At 41.8% G+C, this 27,596-nt stretch overlaps 1 protein-coding gene across 1 annotated transcript in view; it reads left to right on the forward strand.

The window, feature by feature from the left end:
* Positions 1 to 27,596, forward strand: part of LOC120534725 (zinc finger protein 345-like) — an 85,974-nt gene that overhangs the window by 26,292 nt on the left and 32,086 nt on the right. Inside the window, exon 3 of the mRNA XM_039762309.1 lies at positions 876 to 1,824. Within this exon, the coding sequence (XP_039618243.1) occupies positions 876 to 1,824 (949 nt within the window). The remainder of the gene's footprint in view (positions 1 to 875; positions 1,825 to 27,596) is intronic.

A 27,596-nucleotide genomic window follows, 5' to 3' on the forward strand; every position in this document is an offset into this window, starting at 1 on the left:
CTAAATGTTGAGAAACGTTGTTCTGTCTCAGCAGAAAACAGATAACTACATTTTTGAGAAAATAAGGAGATGGGAGCAAAAGGCAAAACAAAAGAAAATAAATATAAACCAAAGTGACCGAAACCCAGACAAGCGGCAGTGTTCAAAGTTAAAAAGCACGCAATAACTCAAAAACAAGGCAAGACATGAAAAGTAATCACAGGAGAAGTCAAATTGAAAAGAAGGATTTTATCCGCAGATCGGATAAGGCTCATAGCGAAAGGCTAACCTTTAATCCTGTTTGCTGATTAATTCAAGCTCATGACCCTAGAGACCACACCCCCTAGTAACGTGGGACGTGACCCTGACAACAGTGCACAAAATAGCTTCCAAAACAAGAAAAAGCTGTGAAATCTCAAATTTCAAACTAAATCATGACAAGCATCAGCGCCCATTCTGATCATTAAAAGTGCATTTCACGTTCTTAGCAGGGCACTCTGATTTATAAATGACCCACTCTTCAATATCATAATAACTGAAGAGTTATCACTTTTTACGTCAATTAATCAAATTAAAAAGCATCATTTTGAATAACATTTTAAGAGTATGATCATACAGTAATGTTGCAGTTTTGCAATTTAGTTAATAAAATGTGACCAGTAAATTTTTTTCACATGTGATCAACTTCTTGGCTGCAGTGATTGTGCTCATGTTGTGAGTAGTTGTAATGGAGAAGATAAAAAGATCAAGTTGAGTGGTTGAGTGCAAAGTCAGTTTTACAGTTCTTTATGCTTATAAACGATTGCTGAGAATTTCTTTAATATTGTGACATAACATCAATATTAGGGCAATGGATTGAAAATAATCTTTTATTTTTCCTCTTAAACTTTAAACAGGAGGCAGCCCTCACTGCTGCTCTGAGTGCGGCAAACAATTCTGTGGCAAGAGAACTCTTCAGAATCATAAAAGAATTCACACTGGAGAGAAGCCATATTGCTGCTCTGAATGTGGCAAACGATTCCTTCAGAGGAGTACTCTTCAGAGCCACATTAGAGGTCACACGGGAGAGAAGCCATATTGCTGTGGGGAATGTGGTAAACAATTCTGTCACAGCAGTCATTATTGGGCACATGCTAGAATTCACACTGGAGAGAAGCCATATTGTTGTAATGAATGTGGCAAACAATTCTCTGACAGGAGTAGCCTTCAGAGACACAAAAAAATTCACACCGGGGAGAAGCCGTTTTCCTGCTCTGAGTGCGACAAACGATTCTGTTTCAAGACAAATCTTCAGATCCACATTCGAACTCACACTGGAGAGAAGCCCTATTGCTGTTTAGAATGTGGGAAAGAGTTTTCACAAAGTAGCACCCTTCAGAGCCACAAAACCATTCACACTGGAGGTAAGCCGTTTTGCTGTCCTGATTGTGACAAACATTTTGCGTGTATCGCCAGTCTGAAGAGACACTCAACAGTTCATACAGGAGAGAAGCCATTTTGCTGTTCTGATTGTGGCAAACAGTTTTCACGAAGTAGCGTTCTTCAGAGCCACCGAAGAATTCACACAGGAGAAAAACCATATTGCTGTTTGGAATGTGGCAAACAATTTGCACATGTTAATACTCTGAGAAGGCACTCTACAGTTCACACAGGAGAGAAGCCATACTTCTGTTTGGAATGTGGGAAACAGTTTTCACGAAACAGCATTCTTCAGAGCCACAGAAGGATTCACACAGGCGAGAAGCCATACAGCTGTATGGAATGTGGCAAAGAATTTTCACAGTTGGGCAGCCTTAAGAGACACTCTACAATTCACAAAAGAGATAAACAAGAAGCCCCAAAAGAGTAGATTGTTGGAAGAACAAGACAAAAGTGGAGGAAGGTGACTTGCAACTCTTCTAACTACTGAAGTCTGGATCAGTACATTCACCTCGGGAGGCTTTGTTCTGCAAGATCAATGCCAAATCTCATCAAGGCGAAACTACTGTTGTAGTATGAAAAGCATCCAGAAACATAATTCATACTGAATGTTTGTCTCTCAAGATACAAGGGTGCCCACCCTCTGCCTCAACATTAGGGTAGATGATGGTGACGGTGACAATACAACATTTTCAGATGAAGAGAAGAAGACCTCCAGTGCGGTGATAGTCCAGATGGACAGTGTCACTAGCTCCACCACTGTGGAACAGGCAAGAAGACAAAAGCACAACTTGAGGAAGAGGACTGGAAAAATTCAGTATGGCAGAGGATTTTGGATAAAATTAAATAAATAAATGTAAGTACGGTGAAATGTGACTATAGGTAAATAATTACAACATGAAATGTAAGTATAAACAATTAAATGTGTGACAAAATGTATTTTTTGTTCCTTATTTTTTATGTATTTACTTATTTCTTGATGTATTTCTTTCAGTAACACACATGCAACATAAAATAAACCTTGAAATGAAAACTGTCACTTGTCAGAGGGTTCTAGTGAGCACTGTTTTCTAATTGGTGAATCATCAGTAGAATCATAGTGGAACCATTGGGCACCTAGTGGCACATTTACAACAGATACTTCAGAGGCAAACTCTTAATGATGAATTCAGAGTTTCTTGAATTAAAGTAGCCACTTCACACAGTGGTTCTGGGAAGCTTTTCCTTACTCTTGTGCTCGCCATGCACAGCCACAACACTGAGCATGTGCATGACATACAGCAGTCCCAAGACAAGTAGCGTGCATGTGTCCTCTTTACGGACAATTCACCGGTTAAAAAAAGCATTCTTGCTAGAGCCCACCGTCTCAGCGTTGACGAGTAGAAGTGACAGTTTCCATTTCAGGGCTTATTTCATGTTGTGCGCAGGGTCACTGAAATAAATTAATAAATACTAGGGGGCTCCGTCCCCTGCTCGCTTCACTCGCCCACCCCCGGGTTTGGTTTACCGGATAAACAATTTAAAAAGATTGTTATTTTCATGGGAACTGTAACATATGCATTATTTTCACTTTTACTTTAGAACTTTTGTGAAAACAATACTTGTCCTTTATTTCCGGCTCTGGGCATGGTTAAATTTTTCTCGCAGGATATATATCACTGCTTGTGGTGTGAAGGGGGTGGCCGCTGAACTCACGCTAAGGAGATGCTGTCAGATCATCTGCTGTCTTTCTGCTGCTGCTGCTGGCGAGCTGCATGTTCTGTTTGTTGCCCTGCACGTCAATCATTTAAAAGCCTGTACAGCAGCTGTCCTTTTACCACTTCGCATCTCTGCCGCTTCTGTTGTTGGGGGGGCTGAACACATGCTAAGGAGTTGCAGTCGGATCATCTGCTGGCAAGCTGCATATTCTGCTTGTCACGCTGCGCGTCGATCATTTCAAAGCCTGTACAACAGCTGTCCTTTTGCCACTTCGTGTCTCTGCCGCTCGCGTTGTGAAGCGGGGACGGCTGAACACACGCTAAGAAGAGGTGGTTGGATCATCTGCTGGCTTGCTGCTGCTGGCGAGCTGCATATTCTGCTTGTGGCTTGTCGTTGTTTTAAGAGCTGGGAGCACATGAAGTGTGTTTGCCAAAAGCAAACAACTGCTAGGTTAGATGTCCGTGAACTTGTTTTAAATGTTGTCTCACTGCCTTATCTCGCGGGATGTCAAATTGTCATCCGAGAAGATCACATCTCGTCTCCCTAGTCTACCTCCCAGGATTTTTTTTTATAATAGGAAACATTAGGAACTAAGAAAGAAAGAATATATTTCACAAACTACTGATTATCCCTGAATTTAATCTCGTCATTATTTATTTACTGTCACTTTTCACAGCACTTTTTATTTATTTAATATTGTCCAAAATGTTTCTCCATAGCCCAGGGGTCAATTGAAGATAAAAAGAAGACTGTGTGCCGCTACTTTTTTTGCAACAATTGCAAAATTTCTCACTCAGGCGGGCTCGCACGAATTTGAAATCCAGAAGTGTACCCAACCCACCACCACCATACAAATTAACAAAGATACCTGATGTCGACCTAAGAGCTTTAAATGGAATAATTACGGAAAGTAAACAAATAAGTCAAGCATGATTTAAAATACCTGCAAAGAACAGAAAGATGAATTCATGCAGAGTTAAAGTCAAGGCCTGGGGGCAATGCGAGTGAACAGGGCCAAGTTTGAAGCCACAAGACCAGAACGGCCAGGACATCTGCACACGTATTGGATGTGTTGCTGTACTTTGTCTGATTTACAGAGCTACAGGACAATCCAGGTTGTATGGTATGAATTAACACACTCTATTCACTTTTACTTATGGCACACTAGCTATTAGGATAATGCTTAACGGTTAAAATGTATTTAAGCCTGCTTTCTGTCATGCACTTTTGCTCTCTCCTATGGCTGTGAAGTGAGTTCCTTTCTCAGCTGGGTTACTTAAGGATAAGGGGGGCACCTCCAACAGATAAGCTCGAGTGACACTCTTACCTGGATGATGTCTGAAGGAACTGCTGATAGAAGATAGTGAACCACAGTCCCGTGTGCAAGTGCATTAACAACTAAGGTGTAAAAATAAGCAAACAAAAGTACAGTTTTACTCAAAATTATTCAACCCTCTTTGCAAATTAGGTTTATTGGCAAAATGTACAAACTTTCAGCTGTTGGCAGTAAACAAATCAAACAAGAACCATTTAAACAGCTAATATTACAAGTGGCTTCTGCACATTCAACACAAAATGCCTCTTTAAATGACTACTGCAGTCTCAGAATGTTTCACCTCCTGCATGACCAGCATCTTTAGCACTTCATAGCGCACCCTTTTGCTGCAAACGTGATGCATTAGCCAGACAGCAGCTTCTGACTGCGTTCCTGAGGAGTCTTTAATCCACTCCTCCTGGGCAATGGCCTCCAGCTCACTATTATTCTTTGGTTTGCGTGCTGCAACCATCTTCTTTAAATCCCACCAGAGATTTTCTGTGGGGTTTTAAGTCAGGTGGGTATTGCGGTGCCGGTCCAGCTCCATGCTCCCTCTTCCATATTTAGGAGCCTCTTCAACCCAACACCGTCGATAATGTAACTGGATGAGCATGGCAGATGCGGACAAAACACTCCAGGCAACAAGATGGCACAAAAAAAATAAATAAATAAAAATCAAAACAGTTAGCATCCATTAAAGTGCAATGCTTCCAAAAAGGTTCAATAAATAATCCATAAAAACTGTAAAAGAAAAACAAAACATTCAAAAGACTAAAACCAGCGTCACAGCAGGCAGATCTTTGTTCTTCTCCTGACTTGGACTCCCTAGCTCACCCATAGCTCATGCAGCTTGCGGAGACTTCAACAGCCGCGGTCCTCTCCGTCCTGACCCTCGTCATGGCTGCCTCTGTCGGACCACTCGGGGTCGGTTGTCCTCCCATCTTGCTTCACGCACACGCATTTGTCTCTCAGATCCCTAGGGACCTCGATCGTACCTGCTCTTCAAAGCATAGTCAATGGGCACGATCCACCCCTTGCTCCTATGCGGGACAAACGACCATGCTGCTTTTCTCCATACTGGCTGGTTCGACCTGCCTCTCCACCCAGTGCTGTTTCTTCCCAGTCCTCCTCTCCTTCTTTCTGTGCTAGCCTGTAATTATACGGCTCCGTGAGCACAGCGTCTCAATTACATACCTCAGGAAGCCGATGAAGCAATTGTGAAAGATCGCGCCCTCATGTACAGGTGCGACTCACCCCAATTACCTCACCAACTCCCAGCAGTTTACAGAGACCGACATGGCCAATGAATTATTTAATTAAACCGCCATTCTTTCTGAGCTGCGGACCCGCTATACCATAGATGGCCACTCTAGAATCTTCCAGGACTCTTTCTGAAGCCAAGCCTTGGTGGACTTGGTGGAGGTATACATGGGATCATCGTCCTGTTGGAAATCCCAGTGACACCCAAACTTCAGCTTCCTCACAGATGGCATGACATTTTCTCCTAGGATTCCTTCATACTTGATTGAATCCATCTTGAACTCCACACATTGCAGGTCTGCAGTGCCAGAAGAACCAAAGCAGCCCCAGAGCGTCACTGTTGGCCGAGTGTTCTTTTCAGCATTTGCTTCATTCTTCCTCCTCCAGACATACTGCTGATCCATAGACCCGAAAATTTCCAGTTTTGATTGCTCCACAGAACAGAATCCCAAAACCTCTTTGGATTCTCGATATGGTTTTTGAGGATATCCGAGCCGACTTTTATTGTACTTTTGGGTCACTAGTGGCGTAAGTCTTGGCGTCTGGGCATGGAGACCTTTTGCAGTCACTTGAGGGTGTTTGGCCATCTCTGAGATCCGGTGTCTGCTATTTATATCTTCCACTTTCTACCATGTCCGGGTAGAATAGCTGGTGTTCTTTTAACTTTGAACTTGCGAACTGTGCTTCCAGTGGTATCTCTAGGAACACTCACTGCCTTTGATATCTTTTTTGGATCTGTAGCAGCGTTTTTCCAAAATTACCAAAGTTCAGCAGCTCTAACTTAAAAAATGGGATTCAACAAAAGCCTGACGTGCCGAAATAATTTCCACAGGCAAAATAGCTTTGTTTTTAAAAATTTTATTTAAAATTCAAAGTAAAACAGTCCACACATAAAAGAAAATTAAAATAGCAAAAAAAAAAAGAAAGTTCTTATTAAGATAAGTTCTGTTCAAAGCTTAAGTCTTGTTAGATTTCAAATGATTACAAATCACTACTAAACGTTTCTGAACCATTTCAAAACGACGACGGTCAGAAAACTGTACGCCTATCCCATTTCTAAGTTGAAAATCGGTCTGTCAAGTCCCTGATTACTGGGACCACCTATTCTAAACAACGACTGACTCAATTATCACAGCGTATCTCAGTTATAGCAAGAAACTTCTAACTTTACTAACTTAAAGGGGGAAAAGACTATACCATTGTCTACGACTATGAAAGAAAATTAGAATCTACTAGCTCAAAGCTTTAACTTTCCAAGATCGGCTCTTACAGGATCCTTTTCCTTGTTTGTGCAAGGCTCAATGTCTTCTCTTAAGTTTTTGGACGATTCTCGATCTCTAACGTGTGAAAATGAAACACCTTGACACAGGAAGAGGTTTGGAGCAGCCACCTGTATACTTGAATAAGGCTGCAAAAAATTGAAGAGTAGGTAGTACAGTGGAGTACAGACTGGAGTCCATAACAGAACTGAGAGCTGAAGGAGGTTGTCTGGCTTTTAAGGCAGGTTGGTGGAAGTGACATCATGGGGACCTGAACCTGGTGGTGATGTCTTTGAGGACCGGAACCAGAAGTGGCATCCTTGGGGCCAGAACTGGAAATGACCTCTTCAGGGCCTTGAACCAGAAGTGATGTGATCGGACCCAGGCAGAATTTCCCATGTTTGGTCTTCAGAAATAACAGAGAGAGGGTTAGTGCATCCCGCCACCCCCTGACCTGACGTGGGATTACCTTCTTTTGGTCCTTCTAGCTTCCTCCCGCGTGCACGTGTGTGACACATGCAATTTCTAACATGCAAGCAAACATCACTATGAACACACGTACCCCTAGTCGGTCCGGGTAGTTGATGTGTTCTGTCTCAGGCACACTTGACGAGGCAACTAATGAGGCCTTTGATTAGTCGCATCGGGTGTGCACCTCATTTGTAAATGTGTGGGATTCAAATGATTTTAAGACTGCAGTTGTCATTAAAAGTGACAGTTTGTGTTGAATGTGGAGAAACTCCTTGTAATATTAGTTGTGTTGAGCTATTTACTGTGAATTGTTCTTGTCTAATTTATGTATTGCAAACAGCTGAAAGTTTGTAAACCGAATTTGCAATGGGGGTTGAATAATTTTGAGTGCAACTGTAATGACAGATGGGTGAGATAACGGTGGGTGTTATGGACGCTAGGGGTCACCCCGTAAACCCAACAAACAGACAAGCAGGACACAAGGTAAAAGAACTAGGAAGTAATTGAATTGATTTTCTTCCTTCTTACAGTGTCCTCCAAGCGCCACAGCCACTGTAAACTGGTAAATAAAGCACCAATACACAACAGGGAATATTCTTCTCCTCCACACCTCCCACCAAGTGTTGTCCAACCTGCTCCCGACTCAGCCTCGCCTGCTGGGATCACAGCAGTCCTTTATATAACGCCCGACCCGGATGTGCTTCTGTTCTTCTGTCCATGTGACCTGCCAGCACTTCCATATCAGATGGAGTCCTTAAGTTTTTGATCAGTTCGGAAATGCTTCTGTTCTTCCATCCACGTGACTTGCTAGTACTTCCGGGCTAGATGAGAACCTTGTCTCCCATCTTTGTTCCACAGCGTCCCCACTGCACCCAACAGGGCTGAGGTAAAGAACTCCATGTCCCATGGTGCCCTGAGGGAATCTGGGGCACCACTACCATCCAGGAAAGTTGCCAACTAACGTCTTGGGGGAGGCAGTGTCCCAAAGTAGCTGCCTTCCCCCATGGGTGTCTGTTACAGTGTACGAGTAAAGAATCTGCGCATTTATGGGCAGGTCCACAATAAAGCAAAAACAGTTCAGCTGGTGGTTAGATTGGAGCGCCCAACTAGAGTAGACTACCAGATAAACAGAACAATTGGGATATTTAGAAGAAGCGTAGACAGTATGAGGATGTCCGAGAACACGATAAAGAAGCAGACAGGTTAAGCAAATGCAAAGTGACTTAGGAAAACAAAAGTTATTGAAATGGAGTGGCCTGATATGACAATCAAAGCAAGAGACACCTGGCTGCTAACTGGAAGCCAACATCTGGCTCAAGCAACTAACTTCACTGCAGCAGGACATGGCTGAGTTTAAGAACATCTTAATGTAACTCAGATGCAGATGGGGCTCATCACCGCTCACTGATGGACAGGCGGAGTGTTTCACAGCACTAGAGGAGAATGTTTATTTGAGCTAAAAAATGAATCATATGCATCAGATAAATAACAATTACAGTTGGAATAAAAGTGGACAGTGAATGCTTGAGCACAAGTGTCTCGGACCTCCAAAGGCAACTGGGAACACTGACAGTAGATAATGAACAACTTGGCCCTACACGTTATTTGTTCCCTGGCCGTTATTCTGTGTCCTGCAGTTTGTGCAGCTTAGTTTTCTTTTGGTTGACAGACTCTTGATATGGGTGGCACGGTGGCACAGTGGTAACGCTGCTGCCTCACAGTTAGGAGACCCGGGTTCGCTTCCCGTGTCCTCCCTGTGTGGAGTTTGCATGTTCTCCCCATGTTTTCTCCCACAGTCCAAAGACATGCAGGTTAGGTGCATTGGCGATTCTAGATTGGCCTTTGTGTGTGTGTGTGTGTGTGTGTGTGTGTGTGTGTGTGTGTGTGTGTGTGTGTGTGTGTGTGTGTGTGTAAGACCTGCGTCGTGCCCGGGATTGTTTCCTGCCTTGTGCCCTGTGTTGGCTGGGGTTGGCTCCAGCAGACCCCCGTGACCCTGTGTTCGGATTCGGTTTAGAAAATGGATGGGTGGACTCTTGATATAGAAAGACCATCTAGGGGTGGGTGGCCATCTGGCCAAGGTCTCCAGGACTGCATCTGACTTTGTCTTTTGACTTGGAGCACCATGGAGGTTGATTTCCCCTATAGATGTGGTGTTCTTCTCCTCCATAGTTCAGTGAGTAATTAATGGACAGAGGGTGCTGGGCTCCACTTATGTTCGTCAGTTTCTATTTTGTTTTTTGTGCATTTTAACAAATCTGTGTCTTTGTGTATACTATTTAGTAATTTTGTAAATTGTATACTTGCATTTTATCTGTCACACTGCTCCAAGCCTGCACTCGGTAAAAGGCGCCATACAAAAATAAACTGAACTGAAATGAACTCAATCATCTCCCAGGCTTTGTTTGAATGGTCAAAAAAAAAAAAAAAAATTAAGAAAATAAATAAATAAATACAATACAATACAAGGCTAGGGGGTGCCAGAGAGCCCCAAACGTGAATACACATAGAGCTCTGAAAACAATAATGAAATATGTTACAAATGACAAACACTTTACAGTGCAGAACACCAAAGTACAAGTAAATAAGTGAGAATGTCATTTCTGAACTTAAACACCAAGGTGAGTGTGGTAATGTGCCTTACTGGCATTGCCATTAATTAAATAAAATTAGTTTAGCGTCCTCTGCTGTGTAAAGAGGGAGGCTTTTGTATGAGGAAAAAAGGTATAAAGAAAGGAAACTTACTTTTTTTCATTTATATAGTGCAGTCAGACGTCTTAAGCTGGCGATATTAGCGTCTTTTGGGGAGTGTCGCGGCGGGTCTCATGTAGACTGGAGAGACAGCCTTGCCATTGACCGGCCGGGATGGCGTTGTCGGTCCTCCACTCACTGCGTGTGCCTCCCGCGACATTGTAACTCTAAGGGCTCATTTATACTTCACGCTCAGAACGCGTACGCGCCCGCATCATGGCTGCCACGCGTTCCCAGCGTTCATTTCACGCGTCCTCTGAGCAGGTCCTCAGAAATTAACGCGACGCGTGCGTGAGTTGCAGTACCAGCAAAAAGTCGGGGGGCGCAGTGTGCTAAAAGTCGGAGCGTGACGTCAGAGTCTCTGTTTACTATCTACATGTGACAGCAAGCCTCTATGGAGATCCTTCGGGGATCGATGCGCGCGCTTTGCTGTTTGATGAATGGTTCAAAGTGTTGAAGCAAAATGCCGACATACAGATGCATTCGTGGTGCTTTTATATTCAAGCGTCGCATATTCCCGATCGTAATGACACGATACATTTTAAAAGTCTCACATACCATCTTTTGTGCCGTCTACTTTTTATTTTTTTACTTTACCTGCTGTCAGGTCCAAGAAGCTCGTAGCGATTAAAAACTGGGATGATGTTTACGATGGTCTGCTTTAATAATAAAGTAAACTACGAGGTTAAAGTGGACATTTCGAGATTAAAGCGAAATTTCCACTTTAATCACAAAATACGTTTTCACCGTGTCATTTATTTTTCTCAGTGGCTCAAATACAGCGCTATACATTATGTTGCCGATATGAAGTTGCAAAAAAAAGAGCGGCACTGAGACTTTTAAAATGTATCGTGTCATTACGATCGAATATGCGACGCTTGAATATAAAAGCACCACGAATGCATTTGTATGTCAGCATTTTGCTTCACCACATCGAAGCATCCATCCCGTAGGATCGGCATAGAGGCTTTCTGTCACATGTAGATAGTTCCCGAATGTAATGACACAATACATTTTAAAAGTCTCACATACCATCTTTTGTGTCGTCTTTTTTAATTTTTTATTTTTGCAACTTAACAACAGCAACATAATGTATAGCGTTATATTTGAACCACTGAGAAAAAAATAAAGGACACGGTGAAAACGTGTATTTTGTGATTAAAGTGGAAATTTCGGCTTTAATCTCGAATAGTCCACTTTAACCTCGTAGTTTACTTTATCATTAAAGCAGACTGTCGTAAACGTCATCCCAGTTTTTAATCGCTACGAGCTTCTTGGACCTGACAGCTGCGGCAAGCAGCAAAAGATCACCACACAGAACAAATTAAATGTCTGATATTCCAACTCTCTGCACATTTAGAATCTTTAGATTCATACTTGATATCACTTTCATGATGAAATGCATTGAAGTGTGTATGTTACATTTTACATATAATTTCATTTAAATAATGAATACTGTTAATAATTACGCACATGTGGGTGTCACGGTGGCGGAGCGACAGCACTGCTGTGTTGCGGGGAGTTACGTTGCTGGTATTTCCTGCTTGTATTCCACACTGTGCTCCGGTTTCCTTCCAAAGATAAGCAGATTTGGGGATTTGGTGCCGCTAAAATGACGCTAGTGTATGTGTGCTTGTATTCACCTTGCGATGAGCGGAGACTTCGTCCAGGGATTGTTTCTCAGTCGTGCCCAATGCTTGTTGGAATGGACACATCCCTGGATTGATGGATTTAATCAATAAACATCCTTTTCACAGATATTGCGGTAAGGTGTTATCGGAATTTAATAGGTGTTTTAGGCAATTCACAACACAGAGAAGCCAAACATGCCCTCACCGTGATAATATCTCACACTGCCACCTGGTGGACTCCTCCAGATTTACGTAAAGTACGCGCGCAAGTATAAACACTTCAACGCTTGCGTAGCAGGAGCGTCCGCTGCAGCATGCGTCGCGTCGCGTGAAGTATAAATGAGCCCTAAGGGCTCATTTATACTTCACGCTCAGAACGCGTACGCGCCCGCATCATGGCTGCCACGCGTTCCCAGCGTTCATTTCACGCGAGTGCGCGAGTTGCGCGAGTTGCAGTACCAGAAAAAGTCGGGGGGCGCAGTGTGCTAAAAGTCGGAACGTGACGTCAGAGTCTCTGTTTACTATCTACATGTGACAGCAAGCCTCTATGGAGATCCTTCGGGGATCGATGTGCGCGCTTTGCTGTTTGATGAATGGTTCAAAGTGTTGAAGCAAAATGCCGACATACAGATGCATTCGTGGTGCTTTTATATTCAAGCGTCGCATATTCCCGATCGTAATGACACGATACATTTTAAAAGTCTCACATACCATCTTTTGTGCCGTCTATTTTTTATTTTTTTACTTTACCTGCTGTCAGGTCCAAGAAGCTCATAGCGATTAAAAACTGGGATGACGTTTACGATGGTCTGCTTTAATAATAAAGTAAACTACGAGGTTAAAGTGGACATTTCGAGATTAAAGCCGACATTTCCACTTTAATCACAAAATACACGTTTTCACCGTGTCTTTTATTTTTTTCTCAGTGGCTCAAATACAGCGCTATACATTATGTTGCCGATGTGAAGTTGCAAAAAAAAAAAAAAAATAGGCGGCACTGAGACTTTTAAAATGTATCGTGTCACTACGATCGGGAATATGCGATGCTTGAATATAAAAGCACCACGCACGCATCTGTATGTCGGCATTTTGCTTCAGCAGCAATACATCGCCAAACAGAACAAATTAAATGTATGATATTCCAACTCTCTGCACATTTAGAAACTTTAGATTTATACTTGATATCACTTTCATGATGAAATGCATTAAAATGTTACATTTTACATATAATTTTGTTTAAATAAGGAATACTGTTAATAATTACACACATGGAGGTGTCACGGTGGCAGAGCGATAGCACTGCTGTCTCGCAGGGAGTTACGTTGCTGGTATTTCCTGCTTGTATTCCACACTGTGCTCCGGTTTCCTTCCAAAGATATGCAGATTTGGGGATTTGGTGCCGCTAAAATGACGCTAGTGTATGTGTGTGCCTGTATTCACTTTGCGATGAGCTGAGGCCTCGTCAAGGGACTGTTTCTCACTCGTGCCCAATGCTTCTTGGAATGGACACATACATCCCTGGATTTATGGATTTGATCAATAAACATCTTTTTCAGAGATACTGCGATAAGGTGTCATCAGAATTTAATAGGTGTTTTAGGCAATTCACAACACAGAGAAGCCGAACATGTTCTCACCGCGATAATATCTCGCACTGCCACCTGGTGGATTCCTCCAGATTTACGTAAAGTATGCGCGCAAGTATAAACACTACAACGCTTGCGTAGCAGGAGCGTCCGCTGCAGCATGCGTCGCGTCGCGTGAAGTATAAATGAGCCCTAAAGTAGCAAAAGAAAGTGTGAAGCGCCTTAATATTATTTAACCCGGGTTAGCATGGGGATCCCGTATTCGTAGTTGTCTGGGCTGTAGCTCAGGGGAAGGAGAAAAAATGGAAAAGTGCTTACGTTCACTTAAGGCATTAAGTGCAGTCCGCGTCTGAAAAGCCGGCACAGATATACGCGCACGCGCGCCGGCAGCTCCATTTTTATAGTAATTGTGTGGGAAAGTAGACGCCGCTTTTCGCAAACGTGTTCACGTCATCGCGTACCTCGGGAGGGATGACGTACGGCTGTTTAATTGGTCGGCGCAGTAGCGCCGAATTCAAAAGGGAATCATGGCCTCTAGAGGGGGTCCTTTCTGACTAGTTCGTCTTGGAGGAAGGTACTGTACTTGGTAGATCTGCGTCTTAGAAGTTACCAAGCATTACGGCTTGTGCTTTGTTTTTGTAAATATTTTTTTCATATAAATATCTCTTGATTAACTTTGGTGGAGGTATTTATTGGGTTGTGGTTAGTGGTGCACTGTTTATTTTTGTATAGACACTTTTTCTGTATTTTGAATATTTTTGGGTGAATCCTGTATTATACACTGTTTGGAGGAGCAGCTTTCTGACTTGGACCACTGTGTAGGAAGTCCGCTTCACCTTTTGCTTTGTGTGTATATATATATATATATGGATTCCACTAGTTTGTGCGCAGTATTCTTTTTCTTTTGGGACTTTCAAGAAGCACTGTAAATACTGTATATAGTCATTTCTGGGCTCCATTTAATTACAGCTTTTGAGTGTCCTTTGCGGTATTGGACTGTGTATTAATATATATAAATTCCGCAGGACATTATTTTTTGATTTTTTTCTTTAAGTGCACCTGTAAATAAAACCTCACTTTATTTTTCAAAAACCCCAACCCTTTTTGTGTCTGTGTCTCCCTGTCTTACACCATCATCCTGGTCTCGCTCGGTCCCACATACTAGACACCTAGAGTGTAGGCTGGTGATTCCAATTCCCACTACACGGGGTGTCACAGTGAGGTTCCACGAGACCACAGGGTGCCACAGGGACAGTGATGAGCTGAAGTGTGGATAGAAACAAAGTGGATGACTGCAGGTGGAATAGATGACATATAACAGGCAGATTATGGGATGTTGTTGGTTATAAAGAGTCCACACATCCATACAACTGTACTCCTGTCTGCAGTCTCCAACTGAGGGAGCTAGACACTGTCCGGAAAGGAAAGAGCCCAAAATTTGCCCAAAAGCCAGTTGTAATTTAACTGTGCCATCAGCAAGCTCCAAACCTCCAAACACGATGACACACAGTGAGTCCCGGGTTCAAATAAAGGGTGTTTTGTTGCACAATACCTCAGTGTTAAGCACAAAAACAAGTTGTTGTCTCTTCTCCAATTCACCTCTCTTCTCTCCACCACACTGCCCTCCTCCTATCGACTGTTGTCTTCTTTCCTTCGTTCCTCCCAGATCTGACTCACCTGGACAAGGCAGTGTGTTCTCATTTATTGAGGGAGTACTTCCAATGCCAGGGTTGTTCCCTGCTGGAAGCAGTTCCAGGTCACATGGAAATCCCACATAGCAAGGCGTCTATCTCCCTGCAGCGCCCTCTTGTGGCACCCATGGAACCCCAGCAGGATTGCGCTGCCAGACTACAATTCCCGGTATTCCCTGCTACTTCCCAAATGGGCACCGGTATCAAGGGCTGCTGCCATCTAGTGACTCGGAGGAATTAACACACACAGACAGTTCTTCCCTGTCCTCTTTTTTCTTGACCAGGTAAGGTCCTAGAAATATGTCCAGTCGGGACACCTGTACATCTGCCTGGTGCTTCGAGCCCAGGTAAAGAATCCTTTTTTACTGGTTGGGATGTCCGTTCATCCTCCTGAGGAGACCTTTTTGGGTTTGGCACCCTTCTCTGCTTTGGCTCAGGTACAGAACCATCCCCACTTGTGAATTGGGATGATCATTCATCCCGTGTGGTACTTACAATACATAAATAGCAGAGAAATGCAATTCAATTCTGAATTTCTAATTGCTTTAAATGCCTGTACACAGATTAACGTTGTGTGGACCACCGGGCGCATACAGCTGCCCTAACCCAGCACAGACAGGCAGACAAAAGTTCCAGTTTGGCACACACGTTTTATTTACAGCTCCCCACAGCACAGTGCATAAAGCCCACCAGTCTCCTCTCCTGGCAAGCTTTGTCTACCTCCCCCAACTCTGGCTCCTTTTATGATGACCCTGGGAGTGCTCCAGGTGGCTCATTATTTGGACCCTGAATTACTCCTAGGTGTGGGAAGAGCCCAATGTAGGTCTCTGCAGCTCTTCCTGGCGGCCCCCTTGGAAACCAACAGGGTTGTGCCAAACTCCATGTCCCAGCATACCCTGCAGAAATCCATGGTATCACAGCCGCCCAGGAGAGCTGCCATCTAACGTCTCAGGGAAGGTACTGCCCTGCCCAGGCTCTCTTTCCCGGTCCTTCCATCAAGTTGGCATCCCGGCTAGGTAGTGACTATAGTCGCCTATCACAGTTGCAAAGCTATTTACTATTTTCTCATAATGCTTAACAGATCTGAATAGTATGTGGAAGACCGAGTTTTTGGCTTGAATCCCTGCAGTACTCGACACATTTTTACTGTATTGTTTCCTTTTAAATACAAAGTCAATGTCTAATGCCTGCGGTGGGCTGGCGCCCTGCCCAGGGTTTGTTTCCTGCCTTGTGCCCTGTGTTGGCTGAGATTGGCTCCAGAAGACCCCCATGACCCTGTAGTTAGGATATAGGCGGTTGGATAATGGATGGATGGATGTCTAATGCACATCACTGGCTTCATATGACAAACAGGCCAACATTGGTGAGCTGTTTCTCAGAATTTTCCCATAATGCCTTAAAATCTCTCATTTTATTTTGAAGAGCAAGTCCTTGACTCTCGTCATTGGTTGAGGGAAAAGACAGGAGTGCCAAATGGGCCACCCCGTTTACTTAAAACTGAGCGCTAGGCTCTGGAGCACGGACTTAATGTAAGGATCAGAGCCACTTATCTCCTGAATGGGACGCTACTTCTCGCTTTTGAAGCTCCCTGACTCAAATGGGCGTGGTCACTTGCCTTGAGTGGGCGTGTTCTTCGGGCTGTGGGCGATAAGAGAGATCAAGAGTTAGTGACCACTCCCCCTGGTGTTTCCCGCAATGCTAGATGAGCCTGAAAGGTGACCCTTGGAGGCTCATGTGTGACAACCTGTACAAATGTAAGCATGGGAAAGGTGCCACCTAAAGGATTATTAGGACCACCATACTAATATGGTGTTTGACCCCCTTTCGCCTTCAGAACTGCCTTAATTCTACGTGGCATTGATTCAACAAGGTGCTGAAAGCATTCTTTAGAAATGTTGGCCCATATTGATAGGATAGCATCTTGCAGTTGATGGAGATTTGTGGGATGCACATCCAGGGCATGAAGCTCCTGTTCCACCACATCCCAAAGATGCTCTATTGGGTTGAGATCTGGTGACTGTGGGGGCCATTTTAGTACAGTGAACTCATTGTCATGTTCAAGAAACCAATTTGAAATGATTCGAGCTTTGTGACATGGTGCATTATCCTGCTGGAAGTAGGCATCAGAGGATGGGTACATGGTGGTCATGAAGGGATGGACATGGTCAGAAACAATGCTCAGGTAGCCCGTGGCATTTAAACGATGCCCAATTGGCACTAAGGGGCCTAAAGTGTGCCAAGAAAACATCCCCCACACCATTACACCACCACCACCAGCCTGCACAGTGGTAACAAGGCATGATGGATCCATGTTCTCATTCTGTTTACGCCAAATTCTGACTCTACCATTTGAATGTCTCAACAGAAATCGAGACTCATCAGACCAGGCAACATTTTTCCAGTCTTCAACTGTCCAATTTTGGTGAGCTCGTGCAAATTGTAGCCTCTTTTTCCTATTTGTAGCGGAGATGAGTGGTACCCAGTGGGGTCTTCTGCTGTTGTAGCCCATCCGCCTCAAGGTTGTGCGTGTTGTGGCTTCACAAATGCTTTGCTGCATACCTCGGTTGTAACGAGTGGTTATTTCAGTCAAAGTTGCTCTTCTATCAGCTTGAATCAGTCGGCCCATTCATTCTCCTCTGACCTCTAGCATCAACAAGGCATTTTCGCCCACAGGACTGCCGCATACTGGATGTTTTTCCCTTTTCACACCATTCTTTGTAAACCCTAGAAATGGTTGTGCGTGAAAATCCCAGTAACTGAGCAGATTGTGAAATACTCAGACCGGCCCGTCTGGCACCAACAACCATGCCACGCTCAAAATTGCTTAAATCACCTTTCTTTCCCATTCTGACATTCAGTTTGGAGTTCAGGAGATTGTCTTGACCAGGACCACACCCCTAAATGCATTGAAGCAACTGCCATGTGATTGGTTGATTAGATAATTGCATTAATGAGAAATTGAACAGGTGTTCCTAATAATCCTTTAGGTGAGTGTAAATAAAATGTATTATTATTATTACTATTGTTTTATTTTTTTTTTTAATTTATAAAGATATCAAGTGTCATTATATGAGTAGGACAGGTGGGCTATCTTTGCGGGCAAATTCTCAGAGTCTCCCTTTAATGCCCTAAAAGGTCTGCTATTATAACAAAATGCTCATACTGTATATCACTCATTTGCCTGGCTGTTATCAGTTCAAAGATGATGAACTTTGGATACTGTATATCCAAACCATAATTATAATGCATTAAACTTGCCTCACATACTTTTGACAGACTGGTTAGAGTTATTGGTTTCTTTCTTTAAACAAAATTCCCATAATGCACCAAGAGCATTCATTGATCTTTGGAAGGTGAATTCCTTGGGAATCAAAAATGGCTTTCTTATCATCTTTTATTGTGTCATTAAAAAAACTGAATTCATAATGCGTTTAAATAGTCTGGGTTAAATGTACACACATTCTAGATACAATCTATTTTTTTTTTTTTTTTACACTCAATGGCTTACTAGCTGTGCTTTAGTATGTGCCCAATAATGCACGGCACATTTGTGTATCCATTATTTAGTCCATAGTAATTACCACCGTCTTTTAGAAGATAAAATTAAAATTTAAGAAAAAAAGACCCCACTACATCATAGAAGACACTGGTTGGCTGGCACCCTGAATGGGGTGGATGATTCCTCACCTGGCTGGGAAGCTGTGATAATGGATGGATGGATGGACGGGCAGCCCGACTGGGCCAGTCAGTGGTATCTTTCCCTGTCGGGAGGTCATCAGAAGGAAAGGACAGAGGGAAACTTTTTTTACGAAGGATGCCCAAGGATCTTTTATGCCCACAGAGAGTCAAGAGCTCGGTTTTACATCTCATCTGAAGGACGGCTCCATTTTTAGACAGTGTCCCCATCACAGCACTGGAGCATTGGGATCCACATTTACACCACAGGGTAAAGCGCCCTCTGCTGGCCTCACCAACACCTCTTCCAGCGGCAACTCCCACATGAAGGGAAAGGTTTCGTGAAAACAACAAATGTTTACGTCTGTAACTTAACGAAATGAAATACTAATTATTCATTACGGAATTAATATGCTTTATACTTACACATTTGTATTAAAATAGCTCTTATTATGGATAAACATTACAGTAGAATGCGTTGTTGTAAAGACCAAGAAATCGAAGTGAGAGGAAGTGCCGTGTCATTACATTGAATTTAACTTAAATGTGATCACTTCACAGTATATATATATATATATATTTTTTTACTTAAAATAAGTTATAAAAAATGTTTACATTTTAAGAAAAATAATAAGTTAACATTATTGTTCATTTTTTTATTGAATTAGAATTTAATAATCAATAAAAAGGTAAAATCCATTTTTATTAATTAGTAATGATTATTTTGCGTATAGCTAGCTATTTTTTTTTATTACTTTTCACACATGCAAGGTTTATTTTTCACAGTGAAAAGTTGAATAAATCGGTATTTTGCATGCAAAATTTGGATGACCGTAGTGAAAGCGTACTCAAGCTATCGTGTTTACACACACAATGATATTTTCGAACTCGGGGAGGTCTAAAATGTTAAGATTCATCAAACTCTTGTGGTCTAATTTTTGAACAATTCCAATACTTTCCCTGTAAAACGTTTACGAGAAAGTAAAAAATTAAACTCTGACTTCATCCTCGATCTCCTCCAGAATCTGATCTTCAGTAGCATTAATACAAATCATGGCGGATTTAGACACCCCGAATTTCCAGAAAACACAGATGACAACAGAGGGAGCTGTCGAGGCAGCAAACACGTCTGTAAGTGTTGTGAAAGTCATTTTCCGATCACCTCCTGACTCCTGGCAGCAAAGCAGCCTTGTTGCATCTCTTAGAAAATCCCTGAGAACAGCTCTGTTCTTTCTCGCCATTTTCTGGTGCTTTGTCACTTGATGTCATGTCGTGAATCCTCGATGTGTGCCACTGTCACCCTGGCAGGTATTCTCAGCAGTGCACACGCACTTAGGTCACGAGTCCCTAACTTCTTTAAGAATGCAGCCCTCTTGTTTTTAAAACTGTTCATGAAGCCCTACAGAACTGGGGATGGCTAAAAAGAGTATGTCAGTAATTGTGAAGTTTTTACATGTAGAAAGTAAAAATGTGAGGTTTGAATACACAATGGGCGGTCTGAAAATCGAGAGTACACCTTATGAGAAGGATTTAGGAGTCATAGAGGACTCTAAGCTATTGACTTCCGGACAGAGTTGTTTAGAAGACATTAAGAAAGCTAACAGAATGTCAGGATATATAGCGCCTTGATCTGTGGAGTACAAGTCCAAGGAGGTTTTGGTCAGCCTTTATAATGCACTGGTGAGGCCTCATCTGGAGTCCTGGGTGAAGTTTTGGTCTCCAGGTTACAAAAAGGACACAGCAGTGCTAGAAAAGGATTGAGGGCTACAGGGGTTGAGTTATGAAGAAAGATTTAAAGAGCTGAGCCTTTACCGTTTAAACAAAAGAAGATTAAGAGGAGACCTGACTGAAGTGTTTAAAATCATGAAGGGAATCAGTCCAGCAGATCGAGACGGTGACATTAAAATGAGTTCATCAAAAACACAAGGACACAGTTGGAAACTTGTTAAGGGGAAATTTCACACAAACATTAGGAGGTTATTCTTCACAGAGAGAACCACAGACACTTGGGATAAGCTACCAAGTAGCATGGTGGACAGCAGGACTTTGGGGACTTTTAAAGCTCGACTCAATGATATTTTAGAAGAATTAAGTGGACAGGACTGGCGAGCATTGTTGGGCTGAATGGCCTGTTCTCGTCTCGATTGCTCTAATGTGCTTTCAATATCTAGATCGCGCTCTTTAATCGTTAATTTCAAAATAAATCCGGCTACACGGCTGCATAGATTCTCGCGACCCCCACGTTAAGAACCCCTGGCCGGCTCTCTCCTTTGAATGCTGGTGTCTCTTACACGCCTTATTCAACTTCACAAGAGGACAAACCACCCCGTGGCCACACGATGGTGTAAAACACAGCCAGGTCCACATCAACAAGTCTGTCTTCACGAGATTCCCAGCTACAATGTTACGGATTATCTGCACAGTACAAAATCGATTGTTTTATACATTACAAGCAGGAGCATACGCTAACCTTACCCGGATTATTACAACAACTGTCTTCCTTAAATGATAAAAAGGATTAAAAAAAACAGTTAAACGAAAGAAAGAAAAAAAAAACGTACACTGACTGCCAATCTGATACATTTAGTATCAACTATTGGTGGTTTCCTTCAGGAAGGGATTCAAAATAACGTGTTTTACTTGAAGCGTCGACAGTTTTCTCCACAGAAATCCATTCAAGCTGGCGATGGGCGGAGCGAAGCCTCGTGAAACACATTGGGAGCAAATCGCGCCGGCGCTTCGAGTCATTCGACACTCACCTCTCTGGTGACATCTGCTGGCCATTTGTATTAACGTACTCAAAACTTTAGTGAAGTTCAATGACGTCTGATGATCTTTTATCGCTGCTGCTGACTAACAACGAGGAGAAGGGTTCGTCTGAGACACTCAGTGTCTGATGTCTAAAAAAATCTATATACAAATATAACGTGAATGTAGCATACGATAAACAAGAGTTTGCACTAAACAAAAGAAGACGCCTCGCTCACGTGGAAAGAAAATGTGGGTCTTGATTTATGTCATGCAATTTTCTAATGTAATTTCGTCCTCTATGACACGGGTGTTAAACTCCGGGCCTGGAGGGCCGCAGTGGCTGCAGGTTTTCATTCTAACCCTTTTCTTAATCAATGACCAGTTTACACTGCTAATTAACTTATTTTCCCTTCATTTTAATAACCCTGTTTTTAAGGATTTAGTCCTCTGGATTTATTCTTTTTTTCTTTAAATGACAGCCAAACAAAAATGAGATTTGAAGTGAGCCAACAAATGACAAGCTGAGTCTGGCCTCAAACTCCATTTCATTTCAACAGATGACCAGATAAATTGGGATTTCAAACGTAATCAATTTCTCTCCAACCAATCTCTTAAATAGAAGCTGATAATTAAACTCATTATTTAATCCCATGGCTTGTTGCTGCTCTCATTCTGCCACAACAGACATTTCCAAAACTGTTGATTTTCTGAATGCCATCAAAATGTTTTGGTGACCCGAGAGATCAGCCTTACTGAGACGTTCACCTTTCTTTATTTTCAGATATTGTGTGATGGGTGCAGGTGAGCTGATGAAATGACAGCTTGTTTTGTGTCTCATTATTGTTTGGCAGCTAGTGAAGGAAAAAGAAACAACTAAGGGGCCAAGTTAATTAAAATTAAGGCAAAATAAATTAATCAGCAGCAAAAACTGGTCACTAATTAAGAAGGTGGTTAGAATGAAAACCTGCAGCCACCGTGGCCCTCCAGGACCGGAGTTTGACACCCCTGCTCTGTGATGTTTGGGACAAGACAAACAATTTCTTTGATTTCCCCCTCTGCTCCACAGTTTAAAGTTACAATTCGGACATTGTGATTAAAGAGCACATTGCAGGCTGCCATTTTAGGGAATTCCCATAGTACTTGGGTGTGGTACCATGTTAGCCATTATGAATGCAGTGAAAAGTCAAACAAAATGACCCCTCTTATTGGATAACTAAAAAGATTACAATATGCAAGCTTTTGGTACATCTTGCCTGAAGAAGGGGCCCGAGTTGCAGCGAAAGCTTGCATATTGTAATCTTTTTAGTTATTCAATAAAAGGAGTCATTTTGTTTGACTTTTCAGGGGATTTCCAGACATTTTGGTTACACAACACTTTTTCTACACAGTCCCCCCCATTTCAGGGCACCGTAATGTTTGTGACGATTGGTGTCACAGGTGTTTTTGATTCCTCAGATGGGTTTCATGGCTTCATAAGATACCTCGGCTTGCTTTTACCTTTTGGAGTCTGTAGTTGCCATTGTTCAACATGAGGACAAGACCTGAGCCAATGAAAGTCAAGAAAGCCATTGTGATGCTAAAGAACAAGAATAAAACCACTAGAGACATTGTTAAAACCTTAGGGAGAGAGAGAGAGGGGGTTAGAAACCATAGGATGACCTCAGTCAACTGTCTGGAATATCATGAAGAAGAAAGAACGCACTGGTGGGCTCAGTAATCACAACGGGTCTGGTAGGCCAAGAAAGACCTCCACTGTGGATGACAGAAGAATCCTCACTGTGGTTAATAAAAAAAAACCCCAAATGCCCATCTGACAGGTCAGAAACCGTCTTCAGGAGGCCGATGTGGATGTGTTAGAGATGACTATCAGCAGAAGGCTTCATGACCAGAAACACAAAGGACACACCATACCACACCATAAAATCAGGATGGCCAGATTATAGTTTGTGAAAAATGGACTTCAAAGAGCCTGTGGAATTCTGGGAAAAGGTTTTGTGGACAGACATATAGTGGGTAAGTCTGATTACATGTATATATATTTACCATGAGGATAAATGTCGTAACTCACATCCAGATAACATAAGAAGACTCAAGTGTAAGAAACACAAGAAAAAAGAGAAGGCAGAATATCACAAAGGTTAGTAGTCAGAAAGCCATGTTTTGTGGGGGTTAGGGTTAGAAGATTCCAATCTATTGTTCTGAAGTACACATTGTTTTATATATATATATATATATATATATATATATATATATATATATATATATATATATATATATATATATATATATATATATATATATATACTGCAGGCAGTGTAGCACAGTCTAAGCTGGGGTTTCCAGAGAAGAGCTCTCATTTTGCAAACAGGAGTTAAAGAAAAAAAAAAAACCCTGCCCAGTGTATTTCTAACTACATTTTTAGAAAAGATCAAATTAGCGACTACTCGATCCTAGATTCTGTGACAAAATTTTATCAAGATATGTACACGTCCTTCCCTTATGTTTAATCTCCGGGTTTAAACCATTTGCAAGAATGTCAGACGTTTCAAATATATGAGACAAACAAATATATTCGTAAAATGTCTATGATAGATTTCTTTCGACATGTTAAGATATAGAACTGCTTTCACTTTAGTTGTTCTTTAAGCTAGTGTTTTAATTAATTAATTACAATAATGCATTCCTTTCTATCTTGTATGATATGAGTTTTAACAGTGTCCACATAGCATTAGCATGTCAATTTACAGTAAATAAAAGGAAACCCTCCATTACCCATACAGGAATGCAAATTCACACTGTATTCTTATTATAAACACGAAAACACCTTTGTGATTTTTGATAGTAACTTTTTCATAATTGGAGTAATTTTCTTTTCATACTGAAAATGTACACTATTTTTCTTGAATTGAAGGATGGAAACAAATTAACGGATGAAAGAAGATGGAAATCTATGAAAAAAAAGGTTACTTTTGCCCATAATACCCCCTTCAAAGCTAATTACAACAAGCTGTATTGCTAATTCCTGATATCTTCCACATATCCTTACGGCAGAATTGTTGAAAGTGTTGAATCTGTGCAAAAAGCCCAATTTACAATTCTGTTGTCTTAAACCTATGGACGTGGGGAGAACAGGCAAACTCCATGCAGGGAACACTCAGGGCTAGAGCCTTGGTCTCCTTGTTAGATGGCAGCAAAGCTAACCCCTGCACCACTGTGCCACCCCCTAGTTGCCATTCATCCCTTAGCTTAGGCACAGAAAAGACTGAAAACATTGCTCAAATGGAAAGCGGTCTGCTCTGCCTCGTACAAATTAGTTCACTTTTTCTTCCACTATATATTTTACTACTTCAACAGTGTCAACAGTTTATTTCCAAATACTTTATCCTAAATTGCATAACTAAACAATCCTCTTATACATATTTTACATATACTACACAAAAATACACACAAGAACACATATATGCATCATGACTACTCAATCTGACACACACAAACATTCATAAAAACTCCATGGCTAGCAGCACTCAATTTTGAGAAATTTTGTCTTCTTTTATTCTTTATATCTATAAAAAGCACTATCTTCTCACACGACCTAGCCAGAGCCATAAGAAAATAGGTTTCATATAATAAATATTTACTTTTATTTAAACAAATTTGGAGGCATCTTACATTTAGCTAATTGTTATACGTGATCAAAACCATTAATAAACAGTGTTCAGTTAATGTGACTATACAGTTCTCTTATTAAATTTTAAAGCAATTGCTTTAACAATTTAAAATGGTATCAACAGCAAATCAGTATTATTATACTTAGAAGAGCTTACCAATTACGGGGGTCCTCGGGTTACGTTTCGACATACAACGTTTCAAGTTTACAACGCTCACTCCCATAAAAACTTAAAAAAAATTGAGACATGAGAAGGAATAAAGGTAAGGATTTATTTATTTATTTATTTTTACAGTACTGGCGCTGCTGCCTCACAGTTAGGAGACCCGGGTTCGCTTCCCGGGTCCTCCCTGCGTGGAGTTTGCATGTTCTCCCCGTGTCTGCGTGGGTTTCCTCCCACAATCCAAAGACATGCAGGTTAGGTGGACTGGCGATTCTAAATTGGCCCTAGTGTGTGTTTGTGTGTGTCCTGCGGTGGGTTGGCACCCTGGCCGGGATTGGTTCCTGCCCCGTGTTGGCTGGGATTGGCTCCAGCAGAACCCCGTGACCCCGTGTTCGGATTCACCGGGTTGGAAAATAGATGGATGGAAGGATTTTTTTACACTCATTTTTTCTGTTCCGACAGTACAGTATATTTATGTCCTTTTCTTTTTTCTCAGGCTTAGATTTTGTGTTTTTATGTTCTAGATTATGATCTTGCAAATGTGTTAAGATAGGTAAGTGACTTAGGCTAGAGTGTGTTTTGACTTACACCAAAATTCGGGTTACATCACTGCTGTAGGAACGGAACTGCGTTGTAACCCGAGGACCACCCTGTACAAGTCAAAGCAGGAGATCTCCATTATACAGACACACTAATCATACTGCTGCTGGATTATGTGAATTTCCCCTTGGGATTAATAAAGTATCTGTCTATCTATCTAATCTTTTTTCTCCATCACAGGAGCATAGCCACAACCCACTACTGAAAAACACTCAGTGGATGAATACATTAAGTGCTATGATGGAGGTGGTGGTAGCGGTTTATAAAAAGGTTCCATATTTTCTTCCCATTGTCGCAAAACGACTCCAGACAGATACAAAGGTTTGGGGGCAGCCACCTGTATATTATGTTCCTGGCTGCAAAAGGTTGAAATAAATCAAGTTGTTCACAAGACTGAATCCAAAACAGAACTGAATAAGAGGAGGTAAAATGGCGATTTTAAAGGCTGGTGGAGGAAATGATGTCATTTACGCCAGAAATGGAAGTGACATCATCAGAGGCCCTAGAACCTGGCGGGATTTCCCGGGAATGGTCTGCAAGGAATTGAGAGGGACAATCGGGACACCTCACCACCCCCTGCTCTGATGTGGCATTACACTCACTCAAACCCTTTAGCTGCCTCCTATTCGCACGTGTGTGACACCAGGAAAGGTAAAACATAATTCATTAAAAAACAAAATAGCATAGATAAGAAAAATTAAACTTGCACAAAAACTATTCGTAAAACTTTGTTAAAACAGCCTAATACAATATTTATGGGTGGATAAAGAAATGCCATCTTTAGTTTTACCTTAACAGTTCAGTACATAAACATTTAAGACCAAAATAAAATGAAGGTACTTCAAAACATTTTAATTGTAGAAGATGGTATTCCAAGATAAAAGGTTAAGTTCTGTTATAGATCTTACCCAACTAAGCCCACCACGTGAAGGAAGCAATAAAGACTTGAGTGGTTAGGCAGGTGAATTTTGACGTCTTCCTCTTTCTTCCTCCATCTTTCCCCTCTAATGTATTTCTCAAAGCTTCTACAGGTGGCACCCATTGTGATTTTACTTTCTGTGGCTAAGAAGAGTGTTGGTTTGTGAGAATTGCCTATGACATTCAGGACAGAATGGCTTCTCATGGGGCTAATTTCTCCCACATTTTCTGGGTGAGGTACTATCAAGACAGGATGGAGACTCACTCTTTAGTCAGGACGGTTCAGTTGTACGTCTTGCAAGGTCAATTTCTCAAAATATTTAATACTAGGTGAGCCTCACACTTCAGCCAAGAAGTGATTTTTGCACCGGAGTTATTCTGTTAGATTTGATAAGGCCTGCTGAGCCCAGCACCAATGGTACAATCCCTTCTTTTATTCTACCTCTGGCTCATCTCACATTGCATTTCTTGTTATTTGGTTATTTTTTTGCCTTTCTATTCTATGGGGTGATCACTTCAGATTAAAATTTAAATGAGCCATGCTTTATCAGAGCATTTTCTAATGATGTCTCATTTCCTGGTTTCTCTTTTTCTGTCAATTGATATTAGTATGTACCAATTTACTAACAACTTCCCATTTTTTGTTATTCAGCTTAGAGTGTGGTCTTAATGCATCGGTAGTACTAGCAGATTGTATTTTTTACATATTTGCCAGTGCAGCAATCTTGAAACTTTGTTGGGTCTCTATATGTATACAGTGGTGTG

The sequence above is a fragment of the Polypterus senegalus genome, chromosome 8, assembly GCF_016835505.1.
Source record: "Polypterus senegalus isolate Bchr_013 chromosome 8, ASM1683550v1, whole genome shotgun sequence".
NCBI classification, from domain to species: domain Eukaryota; kingdom Metazoa; phylum Chordata; class Cladistia; order Polypteriformes; family Polypteridae; genus Polypterus; species Polypterus senegalus.